Source organism: Tachypleus tridentatus, chromosome 8, assembly GCF_004210375.1.
Source record: "Tachypleus tridentatus isolate NWPU-2018 chromosome 8, ASM421037v1, whole genome shotgun sequence".
NCBI lineage: Eukaryota > Metazoa > Arthropoda > Merostomata > Xiphosura > Limulidae > Tachypleus > Tachypleus tridentatus.
In genome coordinates, this window is record NC_134832.1 from 12,552,157 (window position 1) to 12,574,452 (window position 22,296).

Consider the following 22,296-nt stretch of genomic DNA (forward strand, 5'->3'; position numbering starts at 1 on the left):
AAGTGAGAATACCCAGAATGCTTGGAATTTATGATAATATGAAATCACCTTTAACTTCATACATGCTGTGCCATTATACAAAAAGTCCTTCACTCCATACATTTTATTGGCACTGACCATGTTTTTCTTTGTCAACAATTAGCATATGACTTGGTATTTGGCTGATCATTTTGTTAGACCAATTAAAAAAAAAGGAAGCTTCATAATTTCTGAACACGAATCTATAACTTAATATCTTTCCAGGCTTGTATAACCAGTTTAATACTTTTTATGAAAATTTTGTTTGTTAGTTTTTCTCATTTAAAAAAAAATGAAGTTGTGGTGTAGCACTTGATGTAGATGCTGTGTTTTCTGGAATTAATATTTTAAATAAATTTTTATAATTGAAGACAATTTATTAAATAGTAACTAAATGCAGAAGAGGTTATAAGCATACCTTTGATTTTTTTGTATATTAACCTCTTCCACATTGATTATGAATTTTGTATCACTGTGCATATATTTTCATGTTATATATATTTGTAATGAGGATATAGCTGTCCTGTGGAAAAATTTAGCTAACTGAAAATACTCTTAAGATCACTTTCTGGCCAGATCAAAGTTTTAGAATTTGTTTAAATTTACATATTTGTATTAATGAAATAGATAAATTAGTGCAGTAATTACGTACATAATAAGCACATTGTGTTTAATAGCCAATTACTCATGAGGCCAATGCTCAATTGGGGTGCTAGCAGTTGGTAGAGATGACAGTGCATGGTGGCTGTAAGCAATTTGCCGCTTTGTATAGTAATTGCTATTCTTTTTTTTCTTTTCCAAAGACAAAAGACATGCTTAGCTATTAATGAGTAATCTGCTAATTAATGGGAATGATGCTGTTCATTAACTTGTAGCTCTGTAATTTGTGAGAAACAATTAGATTTGCATGAGACATTTACATGATGTCAAATCTTGTATTCTATGTGTTTGTAAACAAATAGCATTGTTTCAAGAATATTTTTCAAATTTTTCTCGATTTCTGACCACAAATGACTTTTTTTTGCTTGAATACTCAGTAGATACTTGATAAACTAATAATGCAGAATTATTTCTGATGCTGCTTGTCACTTTATAACTCAATAAATGTTGAATCTGCATGAGACTTCACCTTTGTTTTGCTCAACTATGTGCAGCAAATTCAGCTGCCCAGTTTTATTCTGTGTAATTGAATGGTGAAGAATAAAGTTTTTCATGATGAGAAACAGAGGCAAAATGAAAAAATTGTGACCTTTTTTGCAAATCTACATGCAAACAGGATAAACATTTCATGAAGTTGGGGGGTGTACATTGTGTAATAAAAATGTTTTTCCAATATCATTTAAGCAAGAGTTCCATTACAGTTTGATATAACAAACAGAAGTAAAATTTATTTTATGCAGGCTTGCTTTTTATGTATTCCTTCCATACTCTTTCATCGAAGTTCACAAGTTTGATGCTAAATATATAGTGATTGAGTTTCCCTAAGCAGTGTATGCAAAGCTGTTTTTAACTTTTCTAAAAATGAAAATTGAGAGTCCATAAATAGTACTTTTTTGTTTTTGTCTTGGTAATATGAATTCTCAGTAGATTCTGAGTTGTAGATCATTTTTAATCTAACACTATGACCTGTAGTGTTTGTATTTTTGTGTATTTTGAAGTGTGATTAAATTATCATAGGAAGGCATTCTTCTCATGAACTTTCAAAATAATAAAGTTAGTAGTTTGAGTTTTCTAAATTAATTTTCAGTTACTTAAAAGAAAAAATAAATGATTAATTTTTGTAATTTTTCTTCATAACCGTATATACTAATGTTTATAATTATATAGTAAGAGTGCTATCCTTTATTGCAAAAAGTTTTAAATCACCAGTGTTTCAGTACTACGTTTCAAAATGATATCAGTAAAGATATAATCAAATCCTACAATCCTAGTGATAGTTGTGTTCTTGTTAGGTGGGAGAGTACTTTTATTTAGGATTGTTCTATTATAAAGAGATGGTTTTGCATATATCAATTATTTTTCAGTAGTCTTTAATATTGATAATGTTGAAGTTTTAATAGTTTCTTTTTTGTTTTTGGTATTATACAATAGATGGCTGTATATTTCATGAGCCTCAAGAATCCCTTCTGGCAACATCGTTTCAACATCATATTTATACTTTTTGTAAAAAAAGTTATAAAATATCATATCTGATAACTACATAATGAAGTATACCTTAAGCCAATATACTGTAACTTAAGCTACAAGATAAACAGTTTTTTTAAACTTTAGACACAGTTATTATTAAATATATTAAAACCTCATTAGTGTAGAATAGAAGCAGTGTAACGTTTGTTTTTTTCACATAGAGAAAAATTGCTGAAGGAGATAGAAGCCAGAGAGATGGCTGAAAGAAAACAACAAGAGTATGCAGAACGATTGAAACATATGCAAGAAGACATGGAAAGAAGGCAAAGAGGTATGTGTTTTTCTTTATTTATAATTTATTAACACACTGTTCTTAGCTTATAATATTTCTATGTTACTGATTCTGTCAAGTTTCATTTTAGTGGTAGTTCACATGAGTATTGAAACAAAATTAAAATTTTAAGCTTTCAGTGAAAACTGTTAAAAGTGATGCAACTCTTTCATTCATGGGGACATGGCATGGCCCAGGTGGTTAGGGCACTTGACTTGCAGTCTGAAGATCGTGGGGTTGAATTTCTCTTACACCAAACATGCTCACCTTTTCATCATAAGGGCATTATAATGTGATGGTGAATCTAAGTATTCATTAGTAAAAGAGTAGCCCAAGAGTTGGCAGTGGGTGGTGATGACTAGCTGCCCTTCCCTCTAGTCTTACACTTATAAATTAGAGGTGGCTAATGCAGATAGCAGTCATGTAGCTTTGCTTGAAATTCAAAAAACAAACAAAATTTCATGAATGAGAATATTCCACAATTACCATCTTTCATTTTGTTGCCAGAGCAATTTTTGAGATTATTGTATCTTGGAGGAGAAAATTTTAGGGAAGAAGAGGGTTCAGTGTAATGGCAAAATTAGTTTTTCACTTAGGGGTGTGGAAGATGAAGCAAAATATATGAAAATTTTAATTTCTTTAGATAAATGAGTAGTGAATAGAATAAATAAGTTTACATTGTCTTAAAAAAAAATTGACACGTTGTAATAATGTTACTTTTGATGATTGATGTTCTTGGTTGATTTCATTTGCCTCTTTGGAACAAAATACAAACATGATGCCTAGCATATTATATAGGGTACTGGGTAATTACCATTGGGAAAGAAGGTGTGTCAGGTGGATGTTGTTGAAGAAAAGTATGCTTTACTTTGCACCTTGTTAATTAAGATGGTATAACAATGGAAAGAATATTAAAATAATAGCTAAAGCATTTTTGATGTTGATAAGATTTTGATTTTGATGTATGTGATAAGATTTAACTTTGTAATGTGGAATTATCTATTAAGTGATTTCATGATGGATTAACAACATCTTTCAGTAACTTAAATGGGTACTTTAACTGTGTAGTGTGTATGTCTGTAAAATATGAACAAATGCCAATTTTAAAACTGTCACAAATAGTGTGCACACTTCATTTAAAATTTCAAGATTAATTAAAAATAATATATTTATAATATATTAATCTAATTAATGATTGAGGTAGTAAATGATATAATTTTTTAAAATCAGAACTAATAATAGTTAGTAAATTGTTTTCTAAGTTACACTTGCTTATAATCTTTCCACTGGGAGGAGGAATGAATCGGGGGATACAAAGTTACAAAGGGTTAAAGAATAAACCGAAGTATAAACTTTAGCTTGTACAGTGTTTTGGGAAGGACAGGTGATTTGGGTTATGTTAATGAATAAAATAAACATTTGAACATCTCTTTGTTAAGAGCTAAGAGAGTGACTAATTTTATTTTTTTTATATTAACATGTGAGAAAGAAAAGCTATTTTTTCATAGAAATATGAGTAATTTGTTTAAAATTGATTACACTGTTATCGTGATGTTACAGAAGTTAATGTTGAACAAGTTACATGCAAATATAGTTATACTTTATGTACACTTTCTTGTTGCATTGGGAATATACATTGTTGGAAGATGTTCTGTGTAAATTGTAACTGAAAAAAAACAAAAAACCTCTTTTTGACTAATCAACCAAATGATGAATTAACTAGGTTGCCTAATTTGATAATTTTTCATTAGCTGTCCAAGCAATGTGCTGATGATACTCATAAGGCAAATAAGTGTTTAGATTATATTTATGAAATATAAAATTAAAATATATTAAATACAGGTCTAAAGAATCTATAATATTTTATAAGTCATTGGTTATCCACATTTGTAGTATTTTGTTTAGTCTTTGGTTCCTTGACTTAGAAAGGACACTGTTAGAAAGGGTTTAGAGAAAGGCTATTGGAAATGGTACCTAGGATGGAAAGATCATGTAATGACAGATTATGATCTCTGAACCTGTTTTCTTTAGAAGAGGGAAGAGTTAGAGAGGATTTGATTGAGGTCTTTAAAGTTGTTAAAGAAACCAATATATGCATGATTTTGTTCGTATTTAATGGCAAGAATGGTAAGACTAAGGGACACAATTATAAATTTTGAAAGGGTAGAAGTGATTTTCAGTTAATACAACTTAATTTTTCTAACACAGTAGTTGATGTTTGGAATTAGTTGCCTACAGATATGGTACATGTAGTTAATTAAAGCAGGTTTAAGGAAAAGCTTGATAGACATTTGGATGATAAAGACAGACTTTGATTTAATTTACTAGATAGGAGCCTAGATGGACCAAAAGGTCTCCTGTTGTCTTTTAATGATGTGTGTAAACAGTTAACAGAAGAGAGGAGAAAGTATATGTTGTGACCAACAGAAGAGCTACTGTTTTTGCTTAAGATATTGCTTGTAATGTTGTAACAGGTTGCCACTTGATCTGTTATGTTGAACCAACAACCTGTTGCTAATAGTATTTATTTATTTAAAATATCAGGAATGTGCAATTGTTAGGCTCAGAAATGTTTACACTTGAATCAAGGAGATAATCAAAATATACGTTACAAAATATGTATTTATTTCTTCATGGAAAAGAAACTAATAATTACAAAAGTTACTGCTTGATACTAGTAAAAAATGTTCAGTTCATTGTTTTCATTTAAGAAAATCTCTGCTTTAAAACACTATTTTAATCTTGTTATTTTAACCAGAGTTTCCTGATTCTTATACTTTGTTTGTTATACTTAGATTTATATCATAAAGACATTACTTATAGAAGAATGGAAACTTGTTCCATGGTAGCAGCTAAAGATGCTGCAAGTTCTAGCAGGAGGAAGGATAACTGATGCTTACTGTCTGTACTCACTAGTAACTTGGTCTGAAAACACTTTGTATAAATTGATATTTCTAAGTTGCAATATTGCTTGACTATTGAAAACAATCTAATTTTAGTTCATCAATTTAGTCTGCTCCTCTCTTAGATAAGTGACGTACAATGGACAGAATTCATGATTAGTGAGTACTACTCATCCCAGTAGGTTTGGATAACAATCTTTGCCTTCCAATGTTTAGTCTGCTATCTATTTGACTAATCATCATTTTGATATTTGATACTTAAGTTATTTTGGCACCAACTTCATCATATAATTCTATCCATGTATTTCATTAAACTGTCTTATGCTCTATAACCTAAGATTTTTAAGATGCTATTTTTTAACTTGCTAGTATGCTACTATTAAATACACATTGTCAATTATGATAACCTCTTCTTCTGTTGGGAAATGTTAGGATTATTTCAGGCAGAAAGAGGGTCTATGCTTAAGATAAATGCATGTTTGCAACAGGAAGATACACAAGGAGCAAGAAAGCTTATTAGTAAGAATAATTAAGTTGAAAAAATGCAGCAAATGAAAAGAAAATGATGAGTAAAGTTAATATGAAATTAAAGTTATGAAGTTATCTCAAGATTACTCAAACCATTTGGAGAGACAAGTAAAGGGCAGGAATTCTTAGTCTTTGAGTGAACAGCTTGTGGAAATAGCATATATATAGGAAAGCATCAAATAATCTAGAAATATCTATGGAAGTTCTAAATTAATAGAAATTAACTATACTTTTTTTTTTGTGTGTGAACACTTCTAATCCAGAAACTTTAAGGGAGTATACATATTATGTATTTGAGAATTGTTACAAAATTCAATACAAATATTTAACTGTTGCTGACTAATCCTTTCACAACTAACAGGCTGCTGAATGCATCTGCCAGTCGATTTTGTTCACACAATTTCATGTGGCTTAGTGCAAATTATAAAGAGTAAATTTTGCTTGAAGAAAAACAGATGTGTAATTTGATTTAGTACTTGTGTTTCTTTTGATACTTTATTTTATTTTGAATGTAGGAGGAATAGTATGATTGACAAACTTTATAGGTGATCTCAGTTTTCAGAATTAACATTTATCTTTGTCTTATAAATCAACTATAGTTTTGAATGAGAATTTATTTTATATCTATTAATAATTGTTTTTCATAATTAAGAAACTTGTAATTTTGAATTGTGCTTGAGTAACAAATTTAACACACACACACACACACACACACACACACACAAAATAAAGGTTTTTGTTTTTCACCCAAATAATTTACAGTTGTAGAAAGCTTTGCCTATCATATTCATTAACTTTAAATATCCTTACATGTGTTTTTATAAAAACAACTTGAGCATTTTTCAAAAGGACTTAACACAAAAAAATAGCTTCATAACTGAATTGGAAGAAAACAAAAACAAGCATCTGCTTAATTGTGAAGCATTTCAAAACTTTGTTTTGTAGTTGTATGTTTAGCATGACTGTGCTCAATATCAGGATTTTGTATAAAAAAGTATTCGTAGAACAATGTTTTATGTTACTGAATGTTAAAGAATAGTCTTTGTGACAAATAATGGTTTTAGGCTATATCCTTTTTTCAGAACTGAGGATCATTGAAAGATGTCAATGAGAGCTCAACCAATAAATTCACATACGAAGAAACAAAAACTAATCATAAATCTATATGGAACTTGTAATCTCTCAAGTCCTCCAACTTGACTTTTTACCTCCTAATATCAGTTTCCTGTTTTTAAATTTTGCTTGCTCCTATCTCTATTTATTGTTGTATAAAATATTCATTTAAGGCAATATCACTCTGCTCACCAGATATTAAAATAATTCTTACTAAATCTACAGCATTATTCAAGTTTTAGTTAATTGTTACTGAATCTGCAGCAACATTCAAGTTTTTGTTTGTTTGTTACTCTGTGACTTGTATTGTTGAAAAACAATCACATAAATGGTGTGAATTAGTTTATTTAAAAGAAACTAATTTACATTAAGGAAAATGCAGTTTAGAACAAGCAATGTAAAATTGGTATTTATTTTGTTTGAAGTGGGCTAAAAAAAAAACAGGCTGGTGTATTCAATTTTGATACCAAGTGACAAGGTGTTGTATATGTGAAGCGAAAGAAGTTAAAAGCATATAGTGAAAAACAATTGAAACTTAATTTTTAATTGTACATTATAGAATTAGCTGAAGCCCAGGATACCATAAGAAGGCTAGAGGAACAATTGCTTCAGTTACAAGCTGCAAAAGATGAACTAGAACTGAAGCAAAAAGAACTGGAAGAAATGATGCATAAACTTCAGGAAGACAAAGTTATGGAAGCAGAAGAAAAAGCAAAACTTGTATGTGTTCATCTTCTTGTACATTTAATATAACATAAGTTGGAATTGCAGTTTTTAGAGGTATTCATATACATTGTTTATCACATTTTTTATTTAAAGTTTGTTAAATCACAACATGGGTTCAGCAGACTGTGTTCAACCTTAATTTATAAAACTAAATATTAGTACAATTGCATATTTTTGGTGTTCAAAAGAAAATGGTTAAACATCAAGCATGAAATAAAACAACATTCAGATACTTTAGAAAATTACTATAGTAAAGAGTCAGATCAGTTGTTATCAGTAAAAAGGAACAAAACTTTTATGTTTAATTTCTGGATAGAGTTAAGCCCAATGAACAAATATATATATATATAATAGTGTGTAAAGTATTTTTAACATAAGTGTGGTAAATCTCTTTGGAGAAAAAACAAAACCAAAACCAGTTACTAAAGAATAGATAAATAGTAAAACAAAGTCAAATTGTCAAGGAAGAAAAGTAGTATGCTAAGATGTGTATTTGTAGAGTAGTGCAAGTATTAGTCGTGGAATAATGAAAGGAGATACAATGTAAATTTAGTTATTTTCCTGTCATTTAATTTTTGTGTTGTCTTTTGTCTAATTGAATTGATTTCACTCTTCAAGAAAAATGTTTTTCATTTCTATGTATGCTTCCCAAAAGTGTTGAAAACTTACATTTATATTTCACAATGCTATGAACCTAGTGTGACGTACATTCCACATAGTAAAAGCTGCAACTGGATTAAGATGGATTTTTCAAAATGTTTTGTTGCTAACTGGAAGCCAAGAAGTTGTCTGATTTCAGTATTGGTTATCATTAATCACTTTTAATCATAGCTTGCATGACTGTATGTGCATAAAATTTTTAATTTGCATAATAAACCAGCATTAGATTTATAATACCATCCTACAATGTACTTAAATAGAAAGAAATAGTTTGAAAATAATTATGATTCTGAGATATCAAGTGGATTATTTTAACATTTCTTTCTTCTTGGGATTTAAAACATAAATTTTTTTATCTTTCTGCTGATAACACCAGTTGTGTAAGAATTTTTTACTATTTTGTAACCACTTTATTTGAATATTATTAAGTAAAATTTGAGGGAAAAACTGTTTTCTATTGATTTATGTACTTTAAAGGTAATAAAGGCTGTTCATAAGTTATCTAAACCATTTTAAAAAATAATAACTTCAAAAATATTATACATAACACCCTGGTTTTGTTTAAACTTGAATAACTTCCAAAGCTTTTCTTTTCCTAGTATACATTCAAATGTTTTTAGCTCTAAGAAAGTGTAGGTGATGCTCTGTTTCCCTCCAGCTGTTGTTCAGTTACTCAACAGCCTTATGTCTTATTGTGTTGATTATTCTGTGGTGAAGATCCATAATATTGTGGACAGGTATGACGTATTCCTGATCTTTCTCAACTCTTCACAAGAAACAATTCAATGGGATTATGTAAGGGAACATGGGAAGCATTGTTGTTGGTCCATCTTTCCTTTCCATTTATCTGGGAATGTGTTATTCAGAAACTCCCAGCTATCAAAGTTCCAGTGTGGTGGAGCACCATCTTGTTGAAAAATAACATGAGGCATAATTTCCAGCTGGGGATTAACAAATAGTGGGAATATGTTTAGGTAATTTGTCCCAGTCACAGTTTTTTCAGTGATGAATACTGACCCAATAATTGTATCATGCACTAAACCAAAACCACACATTAATCTTTGGCTGTCATGTTTGTTCTTGTACACCACATGTAGATTTTGTGACACACAAATACAGAAATGTGAAGTATAACTTCAGTTAGGTATGACGTATTCCTGATCTTTCTCAACTCTTCACAAGAAACAATTCAATGGGATTATGTAAGGGAACATGGGAAGCATTGTTGTTGGTCCATCTTTCCTTTCCATTTATCTGGGAATGTGTTATTCAGAAACTCCCAGCTATCAAAGTTCCAGTGTGGTGGAGCACCATCTTGTTGAAAAATTATATGAGGCATAATTTCCAGCTGGGGATTAACAAATAGTGGGAATATGTTTAGGTAATTTGTCCCAGTCACAGTTTTTTCAGTGATGAATACTGACCCAATAATTGTATCATGCACTAAACCAAAACCACACATTAATCTTTGGCTGTCATGTTTGTTCTTGTACACCACATGTAGATTTTGTGACACACAAATACAGAAATGTGAAGTATAACTTCAGTTAGGTATTCATTATTTTGATGTAAGTGATTGAAGGCCTGCAGCAATTGTACTTTGTTAGTATGTAAATTAATTCTTTTGTGTGCTTTTTGGTAAATTAAGTTCAAGGGAAGCATGATGAATGGACTTCTTTGGCTCTTAAGAAATGCATTTTGCACGCAATCAACTGTTGTATCAAAGACCCTTGGATATCCAACTTCCTTTTGTTGCAACACACTACCAGTTGTTGGCAATTTTTCAAACCAAGCTGCTATGCTATTCTTGGCTGTGCATTTTTTTTAATTAATGTGTTGGCTATTTTGTTGAACTGATATGATTGAATTCAACAAACCACATGCTGCACCTTTTCCTGGGGTATTGCCATTTATTTTCTTTTTTCACTTTTATCAAAATTTTCTTGCAATGGATCTGTAACATAAAGGAGGAAAACATTGAGTTGTTCTTCAAGCTGCTTAAAACCAGTGTTATATCTGTAATAGATTTGAAGTTATTACTTTTCAAAATGGATCAGGTAATTTATTGACAGCTTGTATTCAAAATTTTAAAACTGAAAAATTGCAATAAATAATGAGCTGTACTTAGTAGGGTATGATGCATTTGTTAAAGTTATACAGTCAATGTAGTATTTAAAAATGAAGAATTTTTTCACTGAACATTAACACTGTTCTTTTTGTTCTTGGTAGATTTCCTTGATAGGTTTAAATATTCTGCCAAAGGTTTTCATTCTATATTATGTTTAAGCTCTTCAACTTTAAAAATAATTAGGCATCTAAAATGTTTGCCATTGTTGAAAGAATCATGTCAAATGAGTATGAGATTTGTAAGTTAATTTTTATGAAATATTGTGAAAATAAGTTTGTTATCAACATTATGTTCTTTCAAGTGTTTATAACATTTTTGATTTAATTCTTATCAAATTAAGGTAAAATAAATGGAGGAAACTTGGTTGTCAAACAGCTCAATTATGGTTTCTTATTATAGGAAGAAGCTATTAAAACCAAGCAAGAGGAAGTACAAGTGATTCAAAAGCAAGTTTATGAAAAAGATGAGGAAACCAGGAAGCTACAGGAAGAAGTGGAGGAAGCCCGAAGACATCAGGAAAAAGTTGCTGCAGCTCTGATGGCTGCTACAACAACTCCTCAGCATCATCATCTACAAGAAAATGAGCATGAAGAAAATGATGACCTAACTAATGGGGAAATTGGTAAAGTTTACTTTTAATTGTATTAATTATACTTTTTATTATTACATTCTTTATCTAGCCCCTTAATGGTTTTCCAAGAAGAAAAAGGTTGTATAATAATATTTCAGTTCCACTATGTTTTTCATATCCATTTCCAACAATGAATTTCACCCAGTACAGAGCTCATTAGGTTAACTGATTCCAAACAAACACAGCTAGGTAGAAACATTTCATATAAACTTGTGGAAATAGTGTTCCAACTATTTCTGTGTTTGTGTTTTAACCAGCCAGATGTGCTCTGTATTGAGCAAAACACTTTAATGGCAGTTGTATGATGGACATAGTGTGGTCAAATATAATGGGCTTAATCCTATTGCAGTGGGTTTTTTAAATTGCTTTCAAAAGTTTAGGTCATTCAGTTTTATATCAAATTGTAGATTATAGTTCAGATGTTTAGTATTATATATTAATTTCTTAATTTATAAGTAAATATTAAAAAAACTTAAATATTGATTTTTGTGTGTCGTGGTGTGTTGAAGCACTGCTCAAAATTTGATGTTTCTGATGTCCAAGTACAAAGTTGGCAGTTTTGTATGATTTAGGAACTCAAATTACTGACATTTTAAAAGCTAGAATATAAAATAAGAACCTTCCATCTTTACTATTTGTTGAGGTATGGTTTACTTAATCAAACATAGTGACCCCACTCACCTCTTTTTATACATTTCAATAACTAATTGAAAGTTTCTAATGATGTCCATCTAGTGATTTCCTCAGCCATTTTAAAGTGATTGGAATCCACCTAATTCTTTTGAACTGAGATTTCAAGCAGATATATTGTGTTTTTAGTCTGCTTGAAATTATATATTTTTCATGACAAAATACAGTTTAGTTACTAAGCTTGATACATTATAGGATATCGGTATGGTTACTTGTGATTTATTTTGTTTATTTCAAGTGTATATATGACCGAAACGAATGTTTCGCATTCTTTATGTGCAAAATTTGAAAAGGTTTAGCAATGTATGGCAAGCAACAAACAAGCACAACAGCTGTCATAACTAGAAGATATCTGTTTGTTGTACTTGTTTATTTACTGTTCTGTGTTTTAAAAAAGCAAATTTAAGAACTTGTATATAAATAGTAATAATTTGTATACATAATGTATAATAATTGAAATGTAACTGTTTTATACAAAGTACTAGTTTACTAAATGTACAAGTCACTTTTTAAAATCAGTTTTGTATTAGTGAATGTGTTAACACGAATGCACTTGCTCTACATCAATGCAGTTTCTTTAATGTTAGCTGAGCACAACTGGAAGGTCAGTATAATAAAAGTAATATATATGTATAATGTTATGAGATTTAAGATATTTAGAATATATTTCTGTTTTCATGTAATAATTTGTATTTATTCTTGAATGCAAAATACATAATTTATATTTATTTTCTAGTTTTATTTTGGTGGTTATGGTGTTTGTCAAATAGACGTACTCCATGTAGTTAGGATAGAGAAATATACAGACAGAATATAAAATTTTACTGAAAACAAATGTTTGAAATGTATTTAAGAGGATTTAGAGATTACACAAATAATATTTGAGATTTTTTTGGAATGAAGAATAGTTTTTTTAATCATAACATAAATCCCTACACTTGGAGTAGTAGTGAAATAGGCTATTTTTACATATAGATTTTTAGTATTAATATTTTATCAAAATATTTTTTGTGTATAAAAAAACTTTCAATATTTAATAAAAGTCTACCAAATTTTTTGAAGGTACACATAATGCAGTTATCTGCTGGTACAGCAGTAAATCTATGGATTTACAATGCTAAAATCAGGGGTTTGATTCCTTTTGGTGGACTCAGCACATAGGCTGATGTGGCTTTGTTATAAGAAAACACACACACACACACACACACACACACACACACACACACACACATACATACATACATACATACATACATACAATGCATCAAACATTTTAGTATAGATACCTAACTTGCATATATTACACCAAGACTTTTGTGAAAAGGTCAATAATGATGTCTCATGATAAGTATAATTAATTACATTCATGCTTTGCCAGCCTTTGTTTCTTAGCATTTGTACATACATAATTTAAGGACAACAAGGGGCTTATTGGTCTGTCTAGCCATCCTATCCACTAAATGAAACTTTGAAATGAAAACAAAATACTCAAAACCAGCCCTAAAACTCTTAAAGTAACTGCAACCACCACATCCATAAGGCAGTCCATCCAAAGCCCAAATATTCTGTCAGAAAAACATAGTTATATAATTTAAAGATGGCATTTTTGAAACATTTGTTTTGTATCATAATGAAGTTACACTTATTTGTCTGTCAGAAAGTATATAATAGAATTATGTCCAGTTTTAATTTTTTAGAAAATAAAGTATAGGGTTTTCTTATATTTGAATGTTATTCCCATCAGATCTGTTAGTTTTATTTCTACTGAATGAGATAAACAGTATTAAGCATACAAATTACGTCTTTTTGAAAAACAAATATGAACCTTTCCTTAGACTTGAACTTCAGTCTTGTAAAACATTAGCAATTCTTGGGTTTGATGGAAGGTGAAACAATGTTCTTAGAAAATATTAATAGTATTGGCAAAAGAAATGCTAGACCTAAAATCTGTGTAAGGAATTTATTTGACACTACTACCATTATGTCAAGTGTTGTATGATGTTCTGTATAGATATGTAATGAACTTGGATCTACTTTAATAGAAACTGGCTTTGGACTTGCATGTCAGTTATAATTTGTTAATTGTTTGAGGTGGTTACTTGTAAATGCTGAGAGTTTATAAAGGGAGTATAAAACTATATGTACCAGGCAGAGTTATCAAAAACTGTTACTTTCCCTGTCAAATCTAACATACACCAAAAATTGCAACTGAACAGTAAGGGTAGCCAATTTTTTAATAAACTACAGTTTGTAATGAACTGTAATAATGATTGAAAGCTGTTTGAACAGTTTATGTATTTCTTTATACACAGCATTTGATACTGATGTACCCACAGAGAGGTAAAAATATTTATAGACGTGCACAATTAAAATGATAAATTTACTTTTCTTTAGTCAGTTACTTCTACTGTTCTGTTTGTACATATTGTATGTATAGAGAATTAGAATCTTTTTAAATTAGTCATTTACTAAGTATCTTTCATAATTTTGGAGAACATTAAATTTTCCTATGAATAAAATTTTAAGTTATTTTTGTATTCAAAAAATTACTTTAAATAGCAACATCATACTTTTTTTTCTCTTGTTTCATGAGATAATTGTGAATGGTCTGTAAACAGGTGAATTTGCATATAAGGTACATCTAGAAACTGTGCTAAAATTGATAGTTGTGTGCATGTGGTGTTTGTGGGGAGTAATTTTTCCATATTTATCTTCAAAATGTAGTATGTAGCACTTAAATAACTTGAATGTGAAAGAGTACTAGGATTTTAATCTCTTGCAGAATAATTAAAAAAAAACAACAAAATATCCTTTGCTTAAGTTGTGGAAAGTTTGGTAAAAGGAGAGTTGGTCAATAAGAAAATTGATTCACTAAATATTAAGTAATGAGTATTTAGTTTGTTTGACAGTAAGAAAATAGTGAATATTATGAAATGGATCAATAGGTTGAATCATAAAGTTTGAGGTTTGTCTGCAGGTGCTGAACTGTATATGGATGATAACATTAACTTATCTCGCCCTGAGGAAGACAGAATGACTCAGGTGTCCAAGGAGAAACACTTGCAAGACCAGTTAAAGGTGTGTTTAATAATTCAAAAGTTGGTGCACTTAAATTCATTAGTTTTGTATATTAGAAATTGCTCAATTAGTGATTGTATTACAGTATGTAATTTTTTGATTTCATTATAATTAGATGTTGGAATTATAATACTCTCTCTTATTGGCACAGAAAGTTTTCTTTCTGTAAGTCATAGTATCATCTTTGTTTTGTGGTAGTTACAATAATACTTTCAGAATAATAATGGTATTTTGTATTCATAAAAAAAAAAGCCAGAATTGTTTGCTAGCTTTAATATTATTAAATATTTTAAGTATAATTTTTTTGAATAGGAATTAAATAGAGAACTAGCTGCATCAAAGGATGAAACAAAGCTGACCAGAAATGATATTCTTCACCAAGAAAATGTACGGCAGGGGAGGGATAAATACAAAACCCTACGTGAAATTCGGAAGGGAAATACAAAGCGGAGAGTGGACCAGTTTGAAAATTTGTGAATTTAAGATACCTATTTAAAACTTGATAGGAGCTATCTTTCTTAAAGAGTAATAATTGAGTGTCTTATATTTTTTCTATTGTTAACCTCTTTTTAAATCAAAGTGAGGCAATCATAATAGAGTTATTATAACATAAATATGGTTTATTAAAGGAAGAAACGTTTTTTTTTGTAAATGAACTACTAATTGGTGGAGAACAAATATTAGAATCATCACTGATTTTTGTAATATCAAACTTTTTTACTAATTGGAATTTCTCTATGTGATAAAAAGATTATATACATTTCACTAAGTTTTGAATACATAAAATGATATTAGGAAATATATATATATCAGATCTGCCTTAAATTAAGTAAGATGCTTGAAGCTAGATATTTGTAATTTAATGGGTTGAGTGCTAGAGATTTCTTTCTGAATTATTTGTTTGAGGTAGAAAATTTTAATATTTGTGTATTTGTTTAATGCATTATATAGTTAATTGCAAAATAATATCTTTGGTTCAGAAAATTATTTCAAAACCTAGTGTTTTATATTCAAACACTTTTTTTCTGTTTGTTTTGTCATAAAGGTAGAAGACTGTTTTTGGTTTACTAAATACACTGTTTGGTTAGTATGAGAAGCATTTTCATAGTTGTATGTTGAGCACTATGTTGTTCAGACAATGTTTTTAATTAGCTTAATAGCTTGTTCCTAATCTTTTTTATTATTATTATTATAATAGATATTGTACTGATGATTTCTGTTGCATATAAACCTAATACAATATCCTTTAAAACTTCTGAACTTAGTGGATTGATGTAATTCTGGTTGAACTCTTATTTATTAAAAAGTTTCATAAGTATCTGTTAAAATGTTTTATCACACATTTTGTAGCCTACATGTGCTATAATATTGAACTGAGTTATTACTGTTAAAGACCCTAAACTTAATCTTTCCAGTACCTTTTTCTTTTCATTTTTTTTTCTTCCCTGGCTTAGGCATTTCAGCACTTACCATGGATGATGCTAAGCATTGCAGTAGTTAATGTATTAAGAACTACACTTCAGCCTAAAAAAATATAAAATTATGAAATAAATATTTTTCTTAAGTACTACATTTTGTCTTGTTAAATGTTTAATTGGGTTGCCATCCAGAAAAAACATAGGCTGTTTTGTTGGTCAGTGTTTTCTGCTAAATGATGTTTTGACCCTTGTAATGTATTTAGTTTTAACAATGTAACATGGACAAAGCAAAGCTCTCATACCATCCTGTAATTGTCAGATTCTGCCTGTTTTCTCTTTTCTTCCTGCTGTTGCAGGTTCTAGGCCTCTGTCCACTTAACTGTTTAGGCCTGACAATAGTGGTGCTTGAATTTGATGGTCTGCTTCAAGATGTATTGGGCTATGATGCTGGTGGCAAGATGTTGATGCTTCATTTGTCTTCCTCAATAGTGGCACTGAGGGAGGTGGCTGTCAGTACTATTGAATTAGATAATGAGGTCAGTTGATGGTATTCTCTTCTAAGGTGCATATGTAAGTCATCTTCATGCTCTAATAATATACTCTATATGCTGTATTGCCTACTCTTCTTTCTAAGTGTTTTAGTCAACACAGCTGGTCTCCATTTCTGCTGTCAGCTGTACTAATTGTTCAGTAGTCAAGCATGGTTTCACTGATGTGTTAAAAAAAAAGAGTTGGTGATCTCCAAACTACGGGTAATGCCTACGGTGAGTGGCTTCACAAGTCTTTTTCCATTGGCTCCTTTCTGTCAGTAGAATGTTTCACTAAAACCCTGGAAACTTTGGGCTGTTCTTTTAGGTCATTAAGTCAATAAAATATATAAATATATATATTTTTTTATTTTAGATCTAAAAGAGGAGAGAGTTTAAGTAAAGTAAATAATAAACTTTTGACTAGTCGAGTGAACAAGCTAGCCAGAAAGGCTAATATATAAAACAGTTGAGAATAACAATACATGACCAGTTGGGTTTCTGATGGGCCCCAAAGTCCAGCAAAAATATAAATTTCAAACTTATAATAATTCAGTTTAAGTGAATTCTTTTTTATTGTTTGTAGTAAATAAGTCATCTTCAACTTTGAATATCTTGGTTCAGCAGGCTTTATCTAGGTCCCACATTTTGTCAGTTTATAACTTCTTACCACTGATTGTTACCAAAAGACTTAATTCAACATAATTTTTATATACAAGTCACGTGAGTTCTTTTTTTACCTCTGTGTGGCTGTTAAACAGTTGTGACTGTGTCCTATGGGGAATAAAGTATGACAAAATTGTGAGCTCTAACTCCTAAACAAATAATTGAAATAAGTTTGCTCCTTCCAAAAACACTGGGCTTTAGCTTCTGGTATTAATAATCCATCAGCACAGACATTTAAAATTTATATGATTTTGCTTGGATGTAACCATACTACAACTTAAGTGACTTCAAAGCAACTATGCAAGATGTGTGCATGCTATCTTCTGCATAAGTCCAGGTTAATGTGTTTTCAAAATTTAGTGTGTACAGAACTAAATGATAAAAATATTCATTAAATGTGTATGCTTGTGAATTATTTCAGTGTGCATGATTTAACATATTACACAAAACCTAAATAAAATAATGAGTACACCAAATTTATGTTTGGTATGGTATGTAGTGTCTGATTTTAGGTTCAGAAAAAGAGGAAGGATTTCAAATGCTTTTAAAATTATTTAATTACTAATGTATGTTCCATTATTATTAATTACTTCATGCCAACGATTCACAAGCTTCTGAATGCCACTTCTATAAAATTATTGGGGTTTAGAAGAAAAGAATGTGGAGATGGTAGTTTTGACATCATGTATTCCAAGCTCTTTTCCATCAAGATAGTTCTCTAAACTTCGGAATGCATGATAATCAGATGAGGTAAGATGTGGAGAATGAGGATAATGTGGAAGTATTTCCCACTCTAGCTCTTCAGTCTTTGCAGATGTGATCCTTGTTCTATGGAGTTGTGCATTATCCTAGTGTAACACAACACCTTTACGACTGATAAAAGCAGGCTTCTTTGCTTTCAGTGTAACATTCAAGCACTCTAACTGTTGATAATAGAAGTCTGATATAATTGTTACATTGAGTGGCAAGCTCAAAGTGGATCACTCCAACAATATTCTACCAAAGGCTTAACAAGACTTTTCTAGGGTGGAGACCAGTTTACTGAGCCATTGTCTGCAGCACTTAACATTTTTATAAAATATAAATTTTTCACCTCCAGTCACTAACTTGTCGAAAAAAGGTATGTTACGTTCACGAGAGTGCAGAGAAGTGCAAATGTTCACTCTTACTTTAAGGTTTGCTTTTGTCAAATCATGGGGGATCCATTTTCCAAGTTTCGATACCTTTTCAAGCTGTTGCAGATGACGGTGAACTGTTGAAAGGGTTAAAGTAACCTTCTGTGCCAGTGCTTCAACTGTTACAGCACAATCTTCATCAAGTGCAGCCAACAGCAGGTCATCATTAAATTCAACAGGACGACCTGAACGTGGTGCATCACTTAAGCTATAGTCACCTGATCTGAACTTCTGCAGCCATCTTCAACGTTTTCTTTCATTAAGAGACTCTGCACCCATAAACACCTTGAATGTTTCGTGTAGTTTCTACTCACTATTGCCTTTTTTTAAACTCAAAGCATCATATAGCTAACGTGCTCCTCAGACACACTCATCTTCATAAGGGTTTATTTGATTAATGGTCTGAAAAAGTAGAGTTGGGTTAGTATCTTTGTCTGAACAGTTGTATAAACGTCCTATTACATATTTTAGTCACTAAGGTCTACAAAAACAGAAATGATGGTGCACTTTCTGTATCAAATTTTTATGGGATAACCTGGTACTGATACTTTTAGTGGTTCAACTTTTATTGATAATTTTATCAATTTGTGATTATTTAGTTTACAAAACATCGAGTTAAACCACGTTTTCCCACTGTAGTTTAAATTTTCATGTTACTTTTATTTCCTCAATGAACAATCCACTACTTGTTGAATATTTCAGTATTGAAACTGAAACTATTTCTTTACCAGAATCAACGAAAATATCGTGTGCCTTGTATCTTCTAATTTGCCTCACTGGCGAGAAATTAGTTTATTTCGTATATTAACATTTTAATATTTATTTTAATTTTATCAATTTTAATCAGTTACGTAGTGTCCACAAACGTGTGCAATATTACAAACATATTCATAGACGTATATTGCCATTCCATGTACATAACTGTATATTAAGTATATGTGCAATTTGACTAATTTTTGAGCCGTAATCGACATCTCGTAAATGCTTGCAAGTAAAGGTGAACTCTCAGTTCATAATGGGCTTTCTTTTCAAAGCTGTTTGGATGTACTTTTAAAAATGTTGAAAGTTATTTTAAAGAAAATGCGCTCCGTCGTATTTCTTTCAAAAACATGGAAATCATGCGCAAGTTAGAGAATGGACGCTACTGAAAATTATCGCAGTCTTTGCTCATTTTTATCCAAGAAAATTGATGTAAAACAGGGGAAGTGGATCAGAAGTGAGGAAGTGTAGCAGTCGAGTTGAAAAACTTGGCGGAAATGGCAAAGTAGTTGCGCCACTTCTTGTTCAAAGCATCTCATTTCACAATAGAGATGTGATCAAGATTTCTACTATCTGAATTTGTACATTTAACGCATTAAATTTAACATTAATCTTGAATTTTGCTTCTTTATGAAAATAACAAGAAGTAAAAATATCCCAAATAAATATTGTGCTTATGGAATACTTATCTAAGATTTTTCAACTTAAGCGCTATTGTAACCCTACTTTAAACCAGAAGTTAAATAGTGTGAATCAGAAAAGAGTGAGAACTTAAAAAAGCAGCTCTATCATTATTCTCAACATTGTAGCTGAATACTTTATTACCGTACTTTTCGGTTGTTATTATTATGCTTAACGTTAAACATGCCATTCTTGGTCTGGATGTGTTAACTGGTTTAGGAGATGCGTCCACAGACAGATAAAGTTTTCTTTGATATTGGATACCGCACCTTTGTGGCTTTAAACGTATAGAACATATGTGAAGAATGCTTGCAACCCGATTTTTATACTTGGCTCTGCATAACTGCCTACACTTCATGCACACTAACCAAAGAAATTGTACAGTTTGCTCCGTACCATGTCCAGATGGTTAAGGTACTCGATTCGTAATCTGAGGGTCGGGGGGTTCGAATCCCCGTCATACCAAACATGCCCTTTCAGCCGTGGGGGCGTTATAATGTAACGATCAATCCCACTATTTGTTGGTAAAAGAGTAGCAAGAGTTGGCGGTGGGTGGTGATGACTAGCTGCCTTCTCTCTAGCCTTACGCTGCAAAATTAGGGACGGCTAGCGCAGATAGCCCTCGTGTAGCTTTGCGTGAAATTCAAAACAAAACCAAAGCTTTGTACCATGCTGCAATGTAATTCAATGAATTGCTACTTGTCAGACTCACAAAATAAAAGAGTATTCAACTGAACCAAGACTGTATTTTTAGCAAAAATTATTTCAGCCAGGATTAATATCTATGCTGTCCATTGCAGCATACATCAATCATAGCAACACAGGCTAAATACAATATTCAACAGTAAAATACATTTGCTGTCTTAGATAGTAATAAATGCAACTAACTAAACTATTATAATATTGTGCTGCCTCTCGTGAGCTGATCTACTTAGAGACGTTAGAGAGATAATTACAAGCAAATTTAAAAAAAAATCCATTAATAGCTATGAAGTCTGGTTCATATTTTGTGGTGAGAAGGAGGAAAAGTCTCTTTTTTTTTTTATTATTATTTTAGAGAAACACAAGTGAGTTACAGGTGCTTAGACTTTGAACTTGCACATAACTATTATCATGTTTCTTACAGAATCATTCCACAAATATTTACTGCAAAATTCTTCTTAAGTTCTCGGTGAGGTTATTTAACATTGTTTTGTCATTCAACGGAATGATAAATAAAGTTGCATCCAAGGTAAGTTTGAAATTTTTAATGTACTTAACTACTTAATGTTTCTTTAAAATTATCAAAACAATTAGTATTATGCGAAAAACCTGTTTTCCAGAGCTTCTCAAGCAAAATATGTAATTGTTCTCCACTGTCAGTTGTCATAGAAAAGCAAGTTTTTTTCTCTCTCTGTTTTAAGCTAGTAAACTTATAAATTACATAAGAGTAAATCTTTTATACGCGCATATGAGTAGTAGCACTTTTTATTTAAGAATTTTGTCACTAAATAAAAGCTTCATATTCATATAACAAAAGTAAAATGATTACTGGTCAATATATAGTAGTAGTTCAGTATTACTTTAATTTATATGAAATTAAAACGCATAAATGAAAATTTTACAAAATTTTTGAACGCATAATTGGCAACATGAAAATTGCTGAATTTCCCATAAAATTTAAATTTATTGTATAATGTGCAAATGTTTTAAAGAGTGCTGTGTAGTTTATTTCAGAAAACTTTTTAAATAAGACTTTATAGATCTATTTGAAGACAAGGCTAGTGGTAGGATTGTTTTGGAATTTTGCGCAAAGGTACACGAGGGCTACCTGCGCCAGCCGTCCCTAATTTAGCAGTGTAAGACTAGAGGGAAGGCATCCAGTCACCACCGCCAACTCTTGGGCTACTCTTTTACCAACGAATAGTGGAATTGACTGTAACATTATAACGCCTCCATGGTTGAAAGGGCGAGCATGTTTGGTGCGATGGGAATTCGAACCCTCCAACTCTCAGATTACGAGTCGAACGCTTTAACCAACGTGGCCATGCCGGGCAACGTAGGTGTTGGAAGAAATGCGTTTTGTTTTTCTCTCTAAAGTTTCTCAGTAGTATAGTGGTAAATTTAAGGCTTTACAATGCTAAAATTAGGGGCTCGA

General features: G+C 30.9%; 1 protein-coding gene across 9 annotated transcripts in view; it reads left to right on the forward strand.

The window, feature by feature from the left end:
- The window catches only part of LOC143258537 (moesin/ezrin/radixin homolog 1-like), a 64,416-nt gene extending 48,165 nt beyond the window's left edge, over nucleotides 1–16,251 (forward strand). For all 9 annotated transcript variants that reach the window (XM_076517656.1, XM_076517663.1, XM_076517657.1 and 6 more), the window contains 5 exons: nucleotides 2,367–2,476; nucleotides 7,580–7,740; nucleotides 10,934–11,156; nucleotides 14,833–14,933; nucleotides 15,246–16,251. In XM_076517656.1, the coding sequence (XP_076373771.1) occupies nucleotides 2,367–2,476; nucleotides 7,580–7,740; nucleotides 10,934–11,156; nucleotides 14,833–14,933; nucleotides 15,246–15,410 (760 nt within the window). In that variant the 3' untranslated portion in view covers nucleotides 15,411–16,251. The remainder of the gene's footprint in view (nucleotides 1–2,366; nucleotides 2,477–7,579; nucleotides 7,741–10,933; nucleotides 11,157–14,832; nucleotides 14,934–15,245) is intronic.
- Nucleotides 16,252–22,296: the final 6,045 nt, after the last annotated feature.